The 20,631-nt window shown below is 46.4% G+C and overlaps 1 protein-coding gene across 1 annotated transcript in view; it reads right to left on the reverse strand.

The window, feature by feature from the left end:
* The window catches only part of dcc (DCC netrin 1 receptor), a 675,496-nt gene that overhangs the window by 145,270 nt on the left and 509,595 nt on the right, over nucleotides 1-20,631 (reverse strand). Inside the window, exons 14-16 of the mRNA XM_065007657.1 lie at nucleotides 17,115-17,225; nucleotides 15,138-15,332; nucleotides 95-190 (exon numbers count right to left, since the gene is read on the reverse strand). Of these exons, the coding sequence (XP_064863729.1) occupies nucleotides 95-190; nucleotides 15,138-15,332; nucleotides 17,115-17,225 (402 nt within the window). The remainder of the gene's footprint in view (nucleotides 1-94; nucleotides 191-15,137; nucleotides 15,333-17,114; nucleotides 17,226-20,631) is intronic.

The raw sequence follows: 20,631 nt of genomic DNA on the forward strand, positions 1-20,631 counted from the left end.
CTTAGCACCATATGATTTCATGGGTTAGCTAGCTAGCTAGCTTAGCACCATACGATTTCATGGGTTAGCTCGCTAGCGTAGAACCATTACATACCTGTTATAGACCTGGTCACAGCACTCTCATACAGGGGGACACCCTCTCCTGCATTGTTGAACGCCTTTAGGGAGATGACATAGTGGGAACTGGGCTCTGTGGGAGACCAGGAACACTGTTAATTACAATCAATCAATGTAGTTAAAGGCCATTAGTCCTTTCCCGCAGTCAAATGACCTAGTGGCCTCATGGTTAGAATGTTATTCATATTTAATACACATTAAAAAAAAACACTATTGAAAATCTGGTGTTTCTGTGTCAAACGGTTTTGTTATATTTCAGTCTTCTGTAATGGATATAAAGTGTAATATTGGGATACAACTTCAAAATGTAATACTTTTTTTTAACGCCCATAACCATGTGTGTGAGGGGTCTACACACAGTGCATTGGTAGGGGTCTACACACAGTGCATTGGTTGGGGTCTATACACAGTGCATTGGTTGGGGTCTATACACAGTGCATTGGTCGGGGTCTAAACACAGTGCATTGGTCGGGGTGTATACACAGGCATTGGTCGGGGTCTACACACAGTGCATTGGTAGGGGTCTACACACAGTGCATTGGTCGGGGTCTACACACAGTGCATTGGTCGGGGTCTACACACAGTGCATTGGTTGGGGTCCTATACACAGTGCATTGGTCGGGGTCTACACACAGTGCATTGGTTGGGGTCTACACACAGTGCATTGGTTGGGGTCTATACACAGTGCATTGGTCGGGGTCTATACACAGTGCATTGGTTGGGGTCTACACACAGTGCATTGGTCGGGGTCTACACACAGTGCATTGGTTGGGGTCCTATACACAGTGCATTGGTCGGGGTCTATACACAGTGCATTGGTTGGGGTCTACACACAGTGCATTGGTTGGGGTCCTATACACAGTGCATTGGTTGGGGTCCTATACACAGTGCATTGGTCGGGGTCTAAACACAGTGCATTGGTCGGGGTCTATACACAGTGCATTGGTTGGGGTCCTATACACAGTGCATTGGTTGGGGTCTACACACAGTGCATTGGTCGGGGTCTACACACAGTGCATTGGTCGGGGTCTACACACAGTGCATTGGTTGGGGTCTACACACAGTGCATTGGTCGGGGTCTATACACAGTGCATTGGTTGGGGTCCTATACACAGTGCATTGGTCGGGGTCTACACACAGTGCATTGGTTGGGGTCTACACACAGTGCATTGGTTGGGGTCTATACACAGTGCATTGGTCGGGGTCTATACACAGTGCATTGGTCGGGGTCTATACACAGTGCATTGGTTGGGGTCTACACACAGTGCATTGGTTGGGGTCTATACACAGTGCATTGGTTGGGGTCTATACACAGTGCATTGGTTGGGGTCTATACACAGTGCATTCGGAAAGTATTCAGACCCATTGACCTTTTCAATATTTTGTTACATTTCAGCCTTATTCTGAAATGGTTTCAATAATGTATTTCCTTCACACACAATACCCCATAATGACATCACAATACCCCATAATGACATCACAATACCCCATAATGATATCACAATACCCCATAATGACATCACAATACCCCATAATGACATCACAATACCCCATAAGACATCACAATACCCCATAATGACATCACAATACCCCATAATGACATCACAATAACCCATAATGACGAAGGAAAAACAGGTTTTTAGACATCTATGCAAATGAATTAAATATAAAAACTGTAATGTCACATTGACATAAGTATTCAACACCTTTGGTATGATACTAGCTTGGCACACCTGTATTTGGGGAGGTTCTCCCATTCTTCTCTGCAGATCCTCTCAAGCTCTGTCAGGTTGGATGGGGAATGTCGCTGCACAGCTATTTTCAGGTCTCTCCAGAGATGTTCGATCGAGTTTAAATCCGGGCTCTGGCTGGTCACTCAAGGACATTCAGAGACTTGTCCCGAAGCCACTTATGTTGTTGCCTTGGCTCTGTGCTTAGGGTCATTGTCCTGTTGGAAGTTGAACCTTGACCCCAGTCTGAGGTCCTGAGCGCTCTGGAGCAGGTTTTCATCAAGGATCTGTCTGTACTTTGCTCCGTTCATCTTTCTCTCAATCCTGGCAAATCTCCCATGTCCCTGACGCTGAAAAATATCCCTATAGCATGATGCTGCCACCACCATGCTTCACCGTAGGGATGGTGCCAGGTTTCCTCCAGACCTGACGCTTGGCATTCATGCAAAAGTCTTCAATCTTGGTTTCAACAGACCAGGTCTGATGGGCTGAGAGTCCTTTAGGTGCCTTTTGACAAACTCTAAGCGGGCTGTCATGTGCCTTTTACTGAGGAATGGCTTCTATCTGTCCACTCTATCATAAAGGCCTGATTGGTGGAGTGCTGCAGAGATGGTTGTCCTTCTAGAATGTTCTCCCATTTCCACAGTGGAACTCTGCAGCTCTGTCATAGTGACAATCTGGTTCTTGGTCACCTCCCTGACCAAGGCCCTTCTCCCCCAATTGCTCAGTTTGTCCGGGCTTCCAGCACTAGAAAGAGTTCTTGGTTCCAAGCTTCTTCCATTAAAAATGTAAAGCTTCTTAGGGATAGGGTCTAGTTTCCTTGACGGACGTGCCCAAAGTAAACTGCCTTTTAATCAGGCCCATAAGCCTATACAGGATATGCATATAATTGGTAGCATTGGACAGCAAACACCTTGAAGTTTCTAAAACTGTTAAAATAATGTCTGAGACTATAACAGAAGTGATATGGCAGGCAAAAATCTGAGGAAAAACCAACCGGCAATATATATATTGTTTTGAGGTTCCAGGCTCTTATAATGAAAACCTATTGTTCCTATGTAATTCCGTCTCCCAGATTGCAATTCCTATGGCTTCCACTAGATGGCAAGAGACTTTGTTCAAGGTTTCAGGCTTTTATTTTGGTTAGGAGAGCACCGGAACAATATCAGTCTTTCGCGAGCGAGGGAGAGGGGGCGCGGGCTTACCGATTTTCCTTTCCTATTGAACATTCTACTTTCTGTATGAAATATTATAGTTTAGTTATATTTTACAGTACCTGAGGATTAAATAGAAACATCGTTCGACTTGTTTGGACTAAGTTTAGCAGTAGCTTTTTGGACTCCTTTGTCTGCACGTTGAACGAGTGGATTACTGAAACAGACTTTTCGGGATATAAAGAAGGATTTTATCGAACAAAACGACCATTCATGTTGTAGCTGGGACCCTTTGGATTGCAAACAGAGGAAGATCTTCAAAAGTAAGTGATTTATTTAATCGCTATCTGTGCTGGTTGAAGTGGGGCGCCATCATCAGACAATCGGATGCTATGCTTTCGCCATAAAGCATATTGTAAATCGGACAGTGCAGTTAAATTAACAAGAATTTAAGCTTTTAAATTATATTCATAATAATATTATGATTATTTATTGGAATTGCGTTCCCTCCAATTTCACCAGATGTTGTCGGCTGGTGTCCCGCTAGCAGCTGTCCCTATGAGTGATGGAGACCACTGTGTTATTGGGGACCTTCAATGCTGCAGAAATGTTTTGGTACCCTTCCCCTGATCTGTGCCTCGAAACAATCCTGTCTCGGAGCTCTACGGACAATTCCTTCGACCTAATGGCTTGGTCTTTGCTCTGACATGCACAGTCAATCGTGGGACCTTTATATAGACAGGTGCGTGCCTTTCCAAATCATGTCCAATTCAATTGGACTCCAATCAAGTTGTAGAAACATCACAAGGATGATCATTGGAAACAGGATGTGCTGGAGCTCAATTTGGGGTCTCAAAGTGTCTGAAGAAAAACTGCTGTCAGCGTTGTCATTGTGGAGATGGATGAGATGTTTAAAAAAAATAATCTATTGTAGATTTACGTAACGTCACAAAATGTGAGAAATAAAGTCAAGGGGTCAGAATACTTTTCCGCTCTGTTTGTTTCAAAGTAGATTTGTTTAAGAAGAACCACTGTGTGACCCTGATTTAGCAGGTCAAATGGGGACATACAGTACAGGACATAGAGAATACAATAATAATAGAATCCACTTGGATTTATTCTTTATTTACATTGATACAGCATCTCTAAACAGTCCAGAATCAGACTTAGATGTGACGAGAAGTAGGAGTCAGTACCTCCAGGCTCTGATCAGGCCCTACACCCAAACAAGGGCACTGCGTTCATCCACCTCTGGCCTGCTCGCCTCCCTACCACTGAGGAAGTACAGTTCCCGCTCAGCCCAGTCAAAACTGTTCGCTGCTCTGGCCCCCCAATGGTGGAACAAACTCCCTCACGACGCCAGGACAGCGGAGTCAATCACCACCTTCCGGAGACACCTGAAACCCCACCTCTTTAAGGAATACCTAGGATAGGATAAAGTAATCCCTCTCACCCCCCCTCCCCCTGAAAAGATTTAGATGCACTACTGTTCCACTGGAGGTCATAAGGTGAATGCACCAATTTGTAAGTCGCTCTGGATAAGAGCGTCTGCTAAATGACTTAAATGTAATATGTAAATGTAAATGAGTCTAGAGATTATCACACTGTTTACTACAGCTTTAAAAACACACAGGAGCTTTCAGTGAAGAATACGCTTCTGAAAATAGCCTGCCGTGACAGACACAAGGCCTGGAGAGAACACAGCATTTACGTTCCTCACTGACACGGTCTCTACTTCAAGTCCCCCAAACAGAGCTAAATCTTCTCCTGGAATAAGGCCACACCGTTTAGACAGAAAAAAACAGCACGCAGAGTGGGTTGTCTCCCTTCACAGCGCAGCTAGACAGCGACTAACTCAAGTGGCTCTCGTTTCTAAACCACTCACATCAAAAAACTGACCCTTCCTGCATTAGGTTTATGATAGATAGATAGACAGTTAAAGCAAAAAGACATTTCACTATATACTATTTCAGATTGATCTTAGCAGCTCTACTCTTTGTAACAACAGGTCCTTTACAAAACAAAAACATTTCAAATGCAAATAGTTATCCTGGACCCACCATATCCATATAACATAGAACACTGCTATTTTCTAATCATTCTTGTTTCTATTTTACAGTAGAGGTGTTTATGGTCTTGTGGGGGTTCTCTAGTTTGTTATGGTAGCTCCCATCCTCCAACCCTGTTAACTCTGAGCCCTGTCAATAAGGATTGTTGCACCAGAGAGCATGTATCTACAGCTAGGAAGACACAGAGAGACAGAGAGACAGAGAGACAGAGAGACAGACGGAGAGAGATGGAAGAGAGATGGAGAGAGAGGAAGAGAGAAAGAGACACAGAGAGACAGGGGAGAGAGAGAGAGAGAGAGAGTGAGAGAGACAGACGGAGAGAGATGGAAGAGAGATGGAGAGAGACCGAGAGAGACAGACGGAGAGAGATGGAGTGTGAGAGAGACAGAGAGACAGAGAGACAGACAGAGAGAGACGGAGAGAGATGGAGTGTGAGAGAGCGAGAGACAGAGAGACAGACGGAGAGAGATGGAAGAGAGATGGAGAGAGAGGAAGAGAGAAAGAGACACAGAGAGACAGGGAGAGAGAGAGAGAGAGAGAGAGAGAGAGTGAGAGACAGAGAGAGAGAGAGAGAGAGAGAGAGAGAGAGAGAGAGAGATGGAAGAGCGATGGAGAGAGAGGAAGAGAGAAAGAGACACAGAGAGACAGGGAGGGAGAGACAGGGAGGGAGGGAGAGAGAGAGAGAGAGAGAGAGAGAGAGAGAGAGAGAGAGAGAGAGAGAGAGAGAGAGAGAGAGAGAGAGAGAGAGAGAGAGAGAGAGTGTATAGATACAGGGAGAGGAACCTGTAAAAGCACGGAGAGTAATTGATTGGTATATCGACAGACCAACAGACAGACCTATCGGTCCATCTTCCATCCAGAGGTTCTCCCGTCTTTCACGGTCTAAATTGAATCTCCATGGGAACATCAGACACGAAGTACCTACTTCTTGATTTAAGTTTTTTTTTTTTTAAAACCACATGACGTTCAATATTGAAACCATGGCAACTGACTGGCGGTTAGTTGGTGGGACACCGTTTTAAATGTTGTTGGTGCAGAGGCCCATTTGTCAGAGCCGGTTAGTTGTGAAGATCGATCGTTAAAAATAAGAGCAGCAGTATGTTTGAGAGATAATTTCTAACAATGTTTACTGAGTTAGAAAAAAACAAACAGAATTGTGTTGTTTCTTGTCAGTTTCATTTGTATGAACCGCATCTTCTTCTCTGAAGAAATGTGATTATTCTAGCCGGTGCTGCGTGTATCTGTGTGTGTTAGCTAGACAGGAAACCTGGTGCTGCGTGTATCTGTGTGTGTTAGCTAGACAGGAAACCTGGTGCTGCGTGTATCTGTGTGTGTTAGCTAGACAGGAAACCCGGTGCTGCGTGTATCTGTGTGTGTTAGCTAGACAGGAAACCTGGTGCTGCGCGGATCTGTGTGTGTTAGCTAGACAGGAAACCTGGTGCTGCGTGTATCTGTGTGTGTTAGCTAGACAGGAAACCTGGTGCTGCGTGTATCTGTGTGTGTTAGCTAGACAGGAAACCTGGTGCTGCGTGTATCTGTGTGTGTTAGCTAGACAGGAAACCTGGTGCTGCGTGTATCTGTGTGTGTTAGCTAGACAGGAAACCTGGTGCTGCATGTATCTGTGTGTGTTAGCTAGACAGGAAACCTGGTGCTGCGCGGATCTGTGTGTGTTAGCTAGACAGGAAACCTGGTGCTGCGTGTATCTGTGTGTGTTAGCTAGACAGGAAACCCGGTGCTGCGTGTATCTGTGTGTGTTAGCTAGACAGGAAACCTGGTGCTGCGTGTATCTGTGTGTGTTAGCTAGACAGGAAACCTGGTGCTGCGTGTATCTGTGTGTGTTAGCTAGACAGGAAACCTGGTGCTGCGTGTATCTGTGTGTGTTAGCTAGACAGGAAACCTGGTGCTGCGTGTATCTGTGTGTGTTAGCTAGACAGGAAACCCGGTGCTGCGTGTATCTGTGTGTGTTAGCTAGACAGGAAACCTGGTGCTGCGCGGATCTGTGTGTGTTAGCTAGACAGGAAACCTGGTGCTGCGTGTATCTGTGTGTGTTAGCTAGACAGGAAACCTGGTGCTGCGTGTATCTGTGTGTGTTAGCTAGACAGGAAACCTGGTGCTGCGTGTATCTGTGTGTGTTAGCTAGACAGGAAACCTGGTGCTGCATGTATCTGTGTGTGTTAGCTAGACAGGAAACCTGGTGCTGCGTGTATCTGTGTGTGTTAGCTAGACAGGAAACCTGGTGCTGCGTGTATCTGTGTGTGTTAGCTAGACAGGAAACCTGGTGCTGCGTGTATCTGTGTGTGTTAGCTAGACAGGAAACCCGGTGCTGCGTGTATCTGTGTGTGTTAGCTAGACAGGAAACCTGGTGCTGCGCGGATCTGTGTGTGTTAGCTAGACAGGAAACCTGGTGCTGCGTGTATCTGTGTGTGTTAGCTAGACAGGAAACCTGGTGCTGCGTGTATCTGTGTGTGTTAGCTAGACAGGAAACCTGGTGCTGCGTGTATCTGTGTGTGTTAGCTAGACAGGAAACCTGGTGCTGCGTGTATCTGTGTGTGTTAGCTAGACAGGAAACCTGGTGCTGCATGTATCTGTGTGTGTTAGCTAGACAGGAAACCTGGTGCTGCGCGGATCTGTGTGTGTTAGCTAGACAGGAAACCTGGTGCTGCGTGTATCTGTGTGTGTTAGCTAGACAGGAAACCCGGTGCTGCGTGTATCTGTGTGTGTTAGCAAGACAGGAAACCTGGTGCTGCGTGTATCTGTGTGTGTTAGCTAGACAGGAAACCTGGTGCTGCGTGTATCTGTGTGTGTTAGCTAGACAGGAAACCTGGTGCTGCATGTATCTGTGTGTGTTAGCTAGACAGGAAACCTGGTGCTGCGCGGATCTGTGTGTGTTAGCTAGACAGGAAACCTGGTGCTGCGTGTATCTGTGTGTGTTAGCTAGACAGGAAACCCGGTGCTGCGTGTATCTGTGTGTGTTAGCTAGACAGGAAACCTGGTGCTGCGTGTATCTGTGTGTGTTAGCTAGACAGGAAACCTGGTGCTGCGTGTATCTGTGTGTGTTAGCTAGACAGGAAACCTGGTGCTGCGTGTATCTGTGTGTGTTAGCTAGACAGGAAACCTGGTGCTGCGTGTATCTGTGTGTGTTAGCTAGACAGGAAACCCGGTGCTGCGTGTATCTGTGTGTGTTAGCTAGACAGGAAACCTGGTGCTGCGTGTATCTGTGTGTGTTAGCTAGACAGGAAACCTGGTGCTGCGCGGATCTGTGTGTGTTAGCTAGACAGGAAACCTGGTGCTGCGTGTATCTGTGTGTGTTAGCTAGACAGGAAACCTGGTGCTGCGTGTATCTGTGTGTGTTAGCTAGACAGGAAACCTGGTGCTGCGTGTATCTGTGTGTGTTAGCTAGACAGGAAACCTGGTGCTGCGTGTATCTGTGTGTGTTAGCTAGACAGGAAACCTGGTGCTGCATGTATCTGTGTGTGTTAGCTAGACAGGAAACCTGGTGCTGCGCGGATCTGTGTGTGTTAGCTAGACAGGAAACCTGGTGCTGCGTGTATCTGTGTGTGTTAGCTAGACAGGAAACCCGGTGCTGCGTGTATCTGTGTGTGTTAGCTAGACAGGAAACCTGGTGCTGCGTGTATCTGTGTGTGTTAGCTAGACAGGAAACCTGGTGCTGCGTGTATCTGTGTGTGTTAGCTAGACAGGAAACCTGGTGCTGCGTGTATCTGTGTGTGTTAGCTAGACAGGAAACCCGGTGCTGCGTGTATCTGTGTGTGTTAGCTAGACAGGAAACCCGGTGCTGCGTGTATCTGTGTGTGTTAGCTAGACAGGAAACCTGGTGCTGCGCGGATCTGTGTGTGTTAGCTAGACAGGAAACCTGGTGCTGCGTGTATCTGTGTGTGTTAGCTAGACAGGAAACCTGGTGCTGCGTGTATCTGTGTGTGTTAGCTAGACAGGAAACCTGGTGCTGCGTGTATCTGTGTGTGTTAGCTAGACAGGAAACCTGGTGCTGCATGTATCTGTGTGTGTTAGCTAGACAGGAAACCTGGTGCTGCGTGTATCTGTGTGTGTGTTAGCTAGACAGGAAACCTGGTGCTGCGTGTATCTGTGTGTGTTAGCTAGACAGGAAACCTGGTGCTGCGCGGATCTGTGTGTGTTAGCTAGACAGGAAACCTGGTGCTGCGTGTATCTGTGTGTGTTAGCTAGACAGGAAACCTGGTGCTGCATGTATCTGTGTGTGTTAGCTAGACAGGAAACCTGGTGCTGCGTGTATCTGTGTGTGTTAGCTAGACAGGAAACCTGGTGCTGCGTGTATCTGTGTGTGTTAGCTAGACAGGAAACCTGGTGCTGCGTGTATCTGTGTGTGTTAGCTAGACAGGAAACCTGGTGCTGCGTGTATCTGTGTGTGTTAGCTAGACAGGAAACCTGGTGCTGCGTGTATCTGTGTGTGTTAGCTAGACAGGAAACCTGGTGCTGCGTGTATCTGTGTGTGTTAGCTAGACAGGAAACCTGGTGCTGCATGTATCTGTGTGTGTTAGCTAGACAGGAAACCTGGTGCTGCGCGGATCTGTGTGTGTTAGCTAGACAGGAAACCTGGTGCTGCGTGTATCTGTGTGTGTTAGCTAGACAGGAAACCCGGTGCTGCGTGTATCTGTGTGTGTTAGCTAGACAGGAAACCCGGTGCTGCGTGTATCTGTGTGTGTTAGCTAGACAGGAAACCTGGTGCTGCGTGTATCTGTGTGTGTTAGCTAGACAGGAAACCTGGTGCTGCATGTATCTGTGTGTGTTAGCTAGACAGGAAACCTGGTGCTGCGCGGATCTGTGTGTGTTAGCTAGACAGGAAACCTGGTGCTGCGTGTATCTGTGTGTGTTAGCTAGACAGGAAACCCGGTGCTGCGTGTATCTGTGTGTGTTAGCTAGACAGGAAACCTGGTGCTGCGTGTATCTGTGTGTGTTAGCTAGACAGGAAACCTGGTGCTGCGTGTATCTGTGTGTGTTAGCTAGACAGGAAACCTGGTGCTGCGTGTATCTGTGTGTGTTAGCTAGACAGGAAACCCGGTGCTGCGTGTATCTGTGTGTGTTAGCTAGACAGGAAACCTGGTGCTGCGTGTATCTGTGTGTGTTAGCTAGACAGGAAACCCGGTGCTGCGTGTATCTGTGTGTGTTAGCTAGACAGGAAACCTGGTGCTGCGTGTATCTGTGTGTGTTAGCTAGACAGGAAACCTGGTGCTGCGTGTATCTGTGTGTGTTAGCTAGACAGGAAACCTGGTGCTGCGTGTATCTGTGTGTGTTAGCTAGACAGGAAACCCGGTGCTGCGTGTATCTGTGTGTGTTAGCTAGACAGGAAACCTGGTGCTGCGCGGATCTGTGTGTGTTAGCTAGACAGAAACCTGGTGCTGCGTGTATCTGTGTGTGTTAGCTAGACAGGAAACCTGGTGCTGCGTGTATCTGTGTGTGTTAGCTAGACAGGAAACCTGGTGCTGCGTGTATCTGTGTGTGTTAGCTAGACAGGAAACCTGGTGCTGCATGTATCTGTGTGTGTAGCTAGACAGGAAACCTGGTGCTGCGTGTATCTGTGTGTGTTAGCTAGACAGGAAACCTGGTGCTGCGTGTATCTGTGTGTGTTAGCTAGACAGGAAACCTGGTGCTGCGTGTATCTGTGTGTGTTAGCTAGACAGGAAACATGGTGCTGCGTGTATCTGTGTGTGTTAGCTAGACAGGAAACCCGGTGCTGCGTGTATCTGTGTGTGTTAGCTAGACAGGAAACCCGGTGCTGCGCGGATCTGTGTGTGTTAGCTAGACAGGAAACCTGGTGCTGCGTGTATCTGTGTGTGTTAGCTAGACAGGAAACCTGGTGCTGCGTGTATCTGTGTGTGTTAGCTAGACAGGAAACCTGGTGCTGCGTGTATCTGTGTGTGTTAGCTAGACAGGAAACCTGGTGCTGCGTGTATCTGTGTGTGTTAGCTAGACAGGAAACCTGGTGCTGCATGTATCTGTGTGTGTTAGCTAGACAGGAAACCTGGTGCTGCGCGGATCTGTGTGTGTTAGCTAGACAGGAAACCTGGTGCTGCGTGTATCTGTGTGTGTTAGCTAGACAGGAAACCCGGTGCTGCGTGTATCTGTGTGTGTTAGCTAGACAGGAAACCTGGTGCTGCGTGTATCTGTGTGTGTTAGCTAGACAGGAAACCTGGTGCTGCGTGTATCTGTGTGTGTTAGCTAGACAGGAAACCCGGTGCTGCGTGTATCTGTGTGTGTTAGCTAGACAGGAAACCTGGTGCTGCGTGTATCTGTGTGTGTTAGCTAGACAGGAAACCCGGTGCTGCGTGTATCTGTGTGTGTTAGCTAGACAGGAAACCCGGTGCTGCGCGGATCTGTGTGTGTTAGCTAGACAGGAAACCTGGTGCTGCGTGTATCTGTGTGTGTTAGCTAGACAGGAAACCTGGTGCTGCGTGTATCTGTGTGTGTTAGCTAGACAGGAAACCTGGTGCTGCGTGTATCTGTGTGTGTTAGCTAGACAGGAAACCTGGTGCTGCATGTATCTGTGTGTGTTAGCTAGACAGGAAACCTGGTGCTGCGTGTATCTGTGTGTGTTAGCTAGACAGGAAACCTGGTGCTGCGTGTATCTGTGTGTGTTAGCTAGACAGGAAACCTGGTGCTGCGCGGATCTGTGTGTGTTAGCTAGACAGGAAACCTGGTGCTGCGTGTATCTGTGTGTGTTAGCTAGACAGGAAACCTGGTGCTGCATGTATCTGTGTGTGTTAGCTAGACAGGAAACCTGGTGCTGCGTGTATCTGTGTGTGTTAGCTAGACAGGAAACCTGGTGCTGCGTGTATCTGTGTGTGTTAGCTAGACAGGAAACCTGGTGCTGCGTGTATCTGTGTGTGTTAGCTAGACAGGAAACCTGGTGCTGCGTGTATCTGTGTGTGTTAGCTAGACAGGAAACCTGGTGCTGCGTGTATCTGTGTGTGTTAGCTAGACAGGAAACTGGTGCTGCGTGTATCTGTGTGTGTTAGCTAGACAGGAAACCTGGTGCTGCGTGTATCTGTGTGTGTTAGCTAGACAGGAAACCTGGTGCTGCGTGTATCTGTGTGTGTTAGCTAGACAGGAAACCTGGTGCTGCGTGTATCTGTGTGTGTTAGCTAGACAGGAAACCTGGTGCTGCGTGTATCTGTGTGTGTTAGCTAGACAGGAAACCTGGTGCTGCGCGGATCTGTGTGTGTTAGCTAGACAGGAAACCAACACGTCAATTAACACACGTGCTCTGATGTTTCCTCCCAGAAATGACAAACACGTGTATAATTGATAACACAATAAATCATGTATTGTACGTACAGTAAAGCTCTCGGTGTCGTGTGCTCCGACAGGGTGTTGATGTTCATGTCTATTCATTATGGAGCTAGAATCGAATCGTAGAAGGGTGCTTCAGCTGCATATTCATCATTATTTTTGTCTCCTTCCTTATGCAAATTGGTTGTGCTTTTTTTTTGTAAATCAAATTTACACAAAGCGATTAATTATTACTCTCCTGTTAAATAATGAATTATAATTAAATGCTGTTTTAAAAAAAAACATCATTAATTAGTTAATCAGAATACATGACATTTGGTTTGATAGAACTAAAAATAACTTGTCTTTGGAATCAATAAAATGATTTCACATTGATGACCAGTATTAAAAATAATGAAACAAACAGAGTTCTTAACATACAAAAGGAGAATTCCTTTGACATAGTTCTATGACCACCAGTATTCGAAAATCCTTTTACTCCCAGACTAGTAAATTGTGGCCATTTTATTTGTGTCCTGCTGTTCCAATCAGAAGCCTCCTCTGGTCCACCACCACTCACTCTGAGAAGGTCAACACTGACTGAAGACATACAGTGGTGTCATCAACGGTAGTGTCACGGAGTTCAGATTCGTGTCATCTTTTTCATGCCAGATCATTACAGCTACACTATAAAATGTTCGTATGTCAAGACAACCTGTCTTCAACAGCTGTTTGGCTAATCTTAAACTCTGGATATGGGCTCGTCGTAAAGAATCCTCCTGTCATAGGACCATAGAGAGGTCAGATAACTCTCTAAGGAGTGGTGAATGAATCGCAACTGATCCATGATGACATTCTCGTCTCAGCTAGTCTCCCAGAAGATTTACACAAGTCCGCGTACTGCATTTTCCCATGCATAATAACGTGTATAGATTACCCTTCCAGAGCATGTGCAGTAGTCATCTATTCAGACATACACTACTTCTCAGACAGACCCTGGGTTGTTGACAAATTTACCCAGAGCCGTTGTGCGTTCTACTGTATCGTCAGGCTCAGGTAGCCTAGCGGTTAGAACCAACCGTTCTACTGTATTGTCAGGCTCAGGTAGCCTAGCGGTGAGAACCAACCGTTCTATTGTATTGTCAGGCTCAGGTAGCCTAGCGGTTAGAACTAACGGTTCTACTGTATTGTCAGTCTCGGGTAGCCTAGCGGTTAGAACCAACCGTTCTACTGTATTGTCAGGCTCATGTAGCCTAGCGGTTAGAACCAACCGTTCTACTGTATTGTCAGGCTCAGGTAGCCTAGCGGTTAGAACCAACCGTTCTACTGTATTGTCAGGCTCAGGTAGCCTAGCGGTTAGAACCAACCGTTCTACTGTATTGTCAGGCTCAGGTAGCCTAGCGGTTAGAACCAACCGTTCTACTGTATTGTCAGGCTCAGGTAGACTAGCGGTTAGAACCAACCGAAAGGACGCCAGTTGGAATCCTCGAGCCCGACAAGGTGAAAAAAAATCGGTTGAGGAACTTAACCCACAGCATTTCAGCATAGTTACAACAGTGTGTTGTCGTAGATAATGTCAGACCCTGGACGTGACCCCAATCTCTGAGGGGAGACAACTTCACCTACTGTAAGCCATAAAAAGTATGTTTTATCTGTTATTCTGTAAGCACAGGAGAAGAGAGGCAGGCAGTGGACTTGTTCTGACTGGGTTGTAAAGGCAAGTTTAGCAGTAAACTACCAGCATTTTCTTCTTTTTTTTACTGTCAAGGATTTTGTGTAATTTATCACAAGACATCTAGTGGCACTTTTAGGTACTTCAGGTGTCTGTAATTATCTACCATCAAAGATGGTATTAACATTTAAAAAAATACAAGGACAAAGCTGTAAAACATTATTGTAAATATAAAACATTAACTAACTGAATAACATTGGTGTTTAATATGAGGGTTTCAGGATGAAATATCCTTTATTTTTTTAAATATATTTTTTAAAACACTTAGTTATTTTACTATTGTCAATATGTCTTTGTTGTCAATGTTTTTGGTGTCAAACTGGTTGTGAAAAAAGGTAAGACTTGCAGAAAACGATGCAATTGTTGATTAGATGTTGTTGTTGTTAATGAGGCCAAAGTTAAACAAAATATTATACAAATGGTTTCCATTGATCATCATTGAGATGTTTCTACAACTTCATTGGAATCTACCTGTGGTAAATGCAATTGATTGGACATGATTTGGAAAGGCACACAACTGTCTATATAAGGTCCCACATTTGACAGTGCATGTCTGAGCAAAAACCATGCCAACCGGTTGAAGGAATTGTCTGTAGAGCTCCGAGACAGGATTGTGCCAAAGGCACAGATCTGGGGAAGGGAAGGGTAGCAAAACATTTCTGCAGCATTGTAGGTCACCAAGAACACAGTGGCCTCCATCATTCTTAAATGGAAGAAGTTTGAAACCATCAAGACTCTTCCTAGAGCTGGCCGCCCGACCAAATTGAGCAGGGAGTAGGGCCTTGGTCAAGGAGGTGACCAAGAACCCGATGGTCACTCTGACAGAGCTCCAGAGTTCCTCTGTGGAGATGGGAGAACCTTCCAGAAGGACAACCTTCTCTGCAGCACATCAGGAAGTCCAGCATCCAGTGGTAGTAACCAGACTGGCACAATGTTCAGTATGCAGTACTACCCCTAACCAGACCATGTTCAGTATGCAGTACTACCCCTAACCAGACCATGTTCAGTATGCAGTACTACCCCTAACCAGACTGCTACCATGTTCAGTATACAGTACTACCACTAGAGAACTCACCCAGGTTTTCTATGGCGTAGTATCGCTGCTTACTGTCCACCCTGACCGTCTCAGCGTAGGGACTTCCTACTCCGTAGCCAATGATGTAGCCCCGTACTAGGATGTTGGGGTTGAGGGGAGGAGTCCAGCTCATGATGATGCTGTTGGGCAGGGGTCGGACGTGGAGGGAACTCGGCTGGTTCGGGACTTGGCTCTCTGGAAAGACAATAAGATAATAAAAAATATGACAATATGACTTTATCGTCCAATTATCTGCTTTATCTCAACACATCCAAGAGACACACACACAGACAGAAAGACAGACAGACAGACAGGCAGACAGACAGACACACACACACACACACACACACACACACACAGACACACACAGACACACACAGACACACACACAGACAGACAGACACACTTAGAAAAAAAGGGCACTATCTAGAACCTAAAAGGGTTCCTCAAACCCTTTGAAGAACCCTTTTGATCCCAGGTAGAACAATGTTGATCCAAGGTAGAACCCTTTTGGTTCCAGGTAGAACCCTTTTGATCCCAGGTAGAACCCTTTTGGTTCCAGGTAGAACCCTTTTGATCCCAGGTAGAACCCTTCTGGTTCCAGGTAGAACCCTTTTGATCCCAGGTAGAACCCTTTTGTTTCCAGGTAGAACCCTTTTGGTTCCAGGTAGAACCCTTCTGGTTCCAGGCCTCTCTTCCCTGCTGTTATAGCAGTTTATTGAATAGTGTTTTTATCTGTCCCTGCTGTCTTGGTCAGTCTCAAGATTTGGGCTTTGATCAAATCAAAGATTATTTGTCACGTACGGTGGATACAACAGGTGTAGAACTTACTATGAAATGCTTACTTGCAGGCTCTAACCAATAGTGCAAAAAAAAAAATCTGCTTTCCTATCCATCTAACAACTCAGAACATAATGACTAGCAGACTGGCAGCCTGCTAACACAGAACATAATGACTGGCAGCCTGCTAACACAGAACATATTGACTGGCAGACTGGCAGCCTGCTAACACAGAACATAATGACTGGCAGCCTGCTAACACAGAACATATTGACTGGCAGACTGGCAGTCTGCTAACACAGAACATAATGACTGGCAGCCTGCTAACACAGAACATAATGACTGGCAGCCTGCTAACACAGAACATAATGACTGGCAGCCTGCTAACACAGAACATAATGACTGGCAGCCTGCTAACACAGAACATATTCACTGACGGTCTGCTAACACAGAACATAATGACTGGCAGCCTGCTAACACAGAACATATTGACTGGCAGCCTGCTAACACAGAACATAATGACTGGTAACCTGGCAGCCTGCTAACACAGAACATAATGACTGGCAGTCTGCTAACACAGAACATAATGACTGGCAGACTGCTAACACAGAACATAATGACTGGCAACCTGCTAACACAGAACATAATGACTGGCAGCCTGCTAACACAGAACATAATGACTAGCAGACTGGCAGCCTGCTAACACAGAACATAATGACTGGCAACCTGGCAGCCTGCTAACACAGAACATAATGACTGGCAACCTGGCAGCCTGCTAACACAGAACATAATGACTGGCAACCTGGCAGCCTGCTAACACAGAACATAATGACTGGCAACCTGCTAACATAGAACATAATGACTGGCAGCCTGCTAACACAGAACATAATGACTGGCAACCTGGCAGCCTGCTAACACAGAACATAATGACTGGAAGTCAACCCAGTCTCTCTCTCTCTCTCTCTCTCTCTCTCTCTCTCTCTTTGTTTCTCTCTCTCTCCCCACCCCTCTCTCTTTGTTTCTCTCTCTCGCCCCCCCCTCAAGGAATAGAGAGGAAGAAGAGGAGGAGGAGGGGAGGTCTACATCCCAAATGGCACCTTATTCCCTATCTAGTGCACTACTTTAGTCCAGAGCCAATAGGTTGTCATTTGGAAGGCAGGCGAGAAGAGACGAACTGAAGTGTTTTTGTGTCTTTACCATCAAGGTCATTCTCTGGCGTCTCGGCGGTGAACCACTCGCTGGCCGGGCCCGTGCCGTTAGCTGTCATGGCAGAGACCTGGAAACTGTACTGACTTCCTTTCTCCAGGTCTGAGAAGAGAGGGGAAACATGACAACGACAGCGAGAGATATTAAAAAAACACACACACACACACACACACACACACACACACACACACACACACACACACACACACACACACACACACACACACAAACCAGAGCCTGAATAGTTGTGGGTTCAACCCACATTGTGTCATTGTAAATAAGAGTTTGTTATCAATCTCCCATAAGCCACCAAAATCATCTCTGTGTTCATTGTTAGTGGGCAGCATGTCTTTCAAAAGCTGAATGTTCTTTACTGAATTACAGACGTATTCGGAGGTGAGTTTGGGACGTCATTCATCCCTATTCTCTTCAGATGATTATAAAATCCCCTCTATCTTCTACTTGGGAGACAAAACAGGTCTTATTATCGCCGACAGACAGACAGCCAGCCCTGACAAGCCCAGGAGGAGAGTGTTATGGGCATGCATCCCAAATGGCACCCTATTCCTTATATAATGGCACCCTATTCCTTATATAGTGCACTAATTGTGACCTAAGCCTTGGTCTAAAGTAGTGAACTAAATCAGGAATCAGCTGTCATTTGGGACACAGATGGAGGATTAGAAGAGCACACAAGCTGGCCTGAAATGAGTTTCCACTAGGACAGGAGACCCATCTGAGATATTCATCAGCAAACTAATGAAAAGGAATATCATTTCCATGCAAACTCAGCATTCAAATTGACACAATACATTATGGCAGTAAAATAAACAGCTAGCTATCTCTGTTGTGGTGAAGTCCCCCCCCCCCCCCCCCCCCCTTAACACCGCTGAGGCCAAATATCCCTTGTCTGTCTCTGTCTCTGACTCAGACGCTTCGAAAAATAACCATTTGTTTCGTTCTTCTTTTCATAAGAGTCTCCCATTAAGAGAACACATCCACGTCCCAAATGATAAACTATTCCCTATATAGTGCACTACTTTAGACCAGAACCCTATAGAACCCTATTCCCTATATAGTGCACTACTTTAGACCAGAGCCCTATAGAACCCTATTCCCTATATAGTGCACTACTTTAGACCAGAGCCCTATGGAACCCTATTCCCTATATAGTGCACTACTTTAGACCAGAGCCCTATGGAACCCTATTCCCTATATATAGTGCACTACTTTAGACCAGAGCCCTATGGAACCCTATTCCCTATATATAGTGCACTACTTTAGACCAGAGCCCTATGGAACCCTATTCCCTATATAGTGCACTACTTTAGACCAGGACCCTATAGAACCCTATTCCCTATATAGTGCACTACTTTAGACCAGAGCCCTGTAGAACCCTATTCCCTATATAGTGCACTACTTTAGACCAGAGCCCTATGGAACCCTATTCCCTATATAGTGCACTACTTTAGACCAGAGCCCTATGGAACCCTATTCCCTATATATAGTGCACTACTTTAGACCAGAGCCCTATGGAACCCTATTCCCTATATATAGTGCACTACTTTAGACCAGAGCCCTATGGAACCCTATTCCCTATATAGTGCACTATTTTAGACCAAAACCCTATGGAACCCTATTCCCTATATAGTGCACTACTTTAGACCAGAGCCCTATGGAACCCTATTCCCTATATATAGTGCACTACTTTAGACCAGAGCCCTATGGAACCCTATTCCCTATATATAGTGCACTACTTTAGACCAGAGCCCTATGGAACCCTATTCCCTATATATAGTGCACTACTTTAGACCAGAGCCCTATGGAACCCTATTCCCTATATATAGTGCACTACTTTAGACCAGAGCCCTATGGAACCCTATTCCCTATATAGATCCACCCTCAGGTTTTTGGCAAAGGACACTTTTCAGCGGGAGCCCGATCGGCATCTCACATTCCTCGATGAGCCAATGTTTTGGATTGCAATCATCAGCAAAACAAACATTAACACACAATTTCCATTCACCATCACACAACAAGGTTGAAGTCAAGAGGGGTTTCTTTGCCATCAATGAGTTCCCAAACAACCTACGAACAGAGCAATAGATGGCCCACCACATCGCCATAGAAACACCATCCATAAAACGAGTTCAACTATGTGAACAGAAAAAAGCTTCCACTCTTAACGTGCAGGTGATAGGTTATGTGTTGTTGGCCGACACCCCCTCCGAGGAAGGAGCGATTGAGAATGGATGACTTATTGGTGAGCGTTGCCTACTCATTTGAAGTAATTGTTCCACTGTTAAAAGCAACTTGAATTGTCCCAATGGTTCATCTCTTTGTAGCTATGTTTTTCAAATAAAACATTTTGATTGCACTCAACCTCAATTTCAGTCTCAGACGAAGTTTTTATTTGTGTAGTATTTGTTGTTTTCTGTTGCGCCGTCGTCGGCTATTTCATGGTACGGCGTTGTGTATTCCAACACAGGATTTAAAATGGAGGATTGTGACCATATATGGTTTTAATTTTGGGGATGTTTCAAAATGCAAAAAGGCCAAGGTCGTGCACGAGAACTGAGGCTGAGAACTGAGGCTGAGCACTGAGGCTGAGCACTGAGGCTGAGAACTGAGGCTGAGAACTGAGGCTGAGAACTGAGGCTGAGAACTGAGGCTGAGCACTGAGGCTGAGCACTGAGGCTGAGCACTGAGGCTGAGAACTGAGGCTGAGAACTGAGGCTGAGAACTGAGGCTTGGAACTGAGGCTGAGAACTGAGGCTGAGAACTGAGGCTGAGAACTGAGGCTGGGAACAATTGGTATTTATTATCATTTTTGATTTATCTCAGCAGCATCCCGTCCTGCATCCCACTGCTGGCTGGCTTCTGAAGCTAAGCAGGGTTGGTCCTGGTCAGTCCCTGGATGGGAGACCAGATGCTGCTGGCTGGCTTCTGAAGCTAAGCAGGGTTGGTCCTGGTCAGTCCCTGGATGGGAGACCAGATGCTGCTGGCTGGCTTCTGAAGCTAAGAAGGGTTGGTCCTGGTCAGTCCCTGGATGGGAGACCAGATGCTGCTGGCTGGCTTCTGAAGCTAAGAAGGGTTGGTCCTGGTCAGTCCCTGGATGGGAGACCAGATGCTGCTGGCTGGCTTCTGAAGCTAACAAGGGTTGGTCCTGGTCAGTCCCTGGATGGGAGACCAGATGCTGCTGGCTGGCTTCTGAAGCTAAGAAGGGTTGGTCCTGGTCAGTCCCTGGATGAGAGACCAGATGCTGCTGTTTGGCTTCTGAAGCTAAGAAGGGTTGGTCCTGGTCAGTCCCTGGATGGGAGACCAGATGCTGCTGGCTGGCTTCTGAAGCTAAGCAGGGTTGGTCCTGGTCAGTCCCTGGATGGGAGACCAGATGCTGCTGGCTGGCTTCTGAAGCTAAGAAGGGTTGGTCCTGGTCAGTCCCTGGATGGGAGACCAGATGCTGCTGGCTGGCTTCTGAAGCTAAGAAGGGTTGGTCCTGGTCAGTCCC

Source organism: Oncorhynchus nerka, linkage group LG22, assembly GCF_034236695.1.
Source record: "Oncorhynchus nerka isolate Pitt River linkage group LG22, Oner_Uvic_2.0, whole genome shotgun sequence".
NCBI lineage: Eukaryota > Metazoa > Chordata > Actinopteri > Salmoniformes > Salmonidae > Oncorhynchus > Oncorhynchus nerka.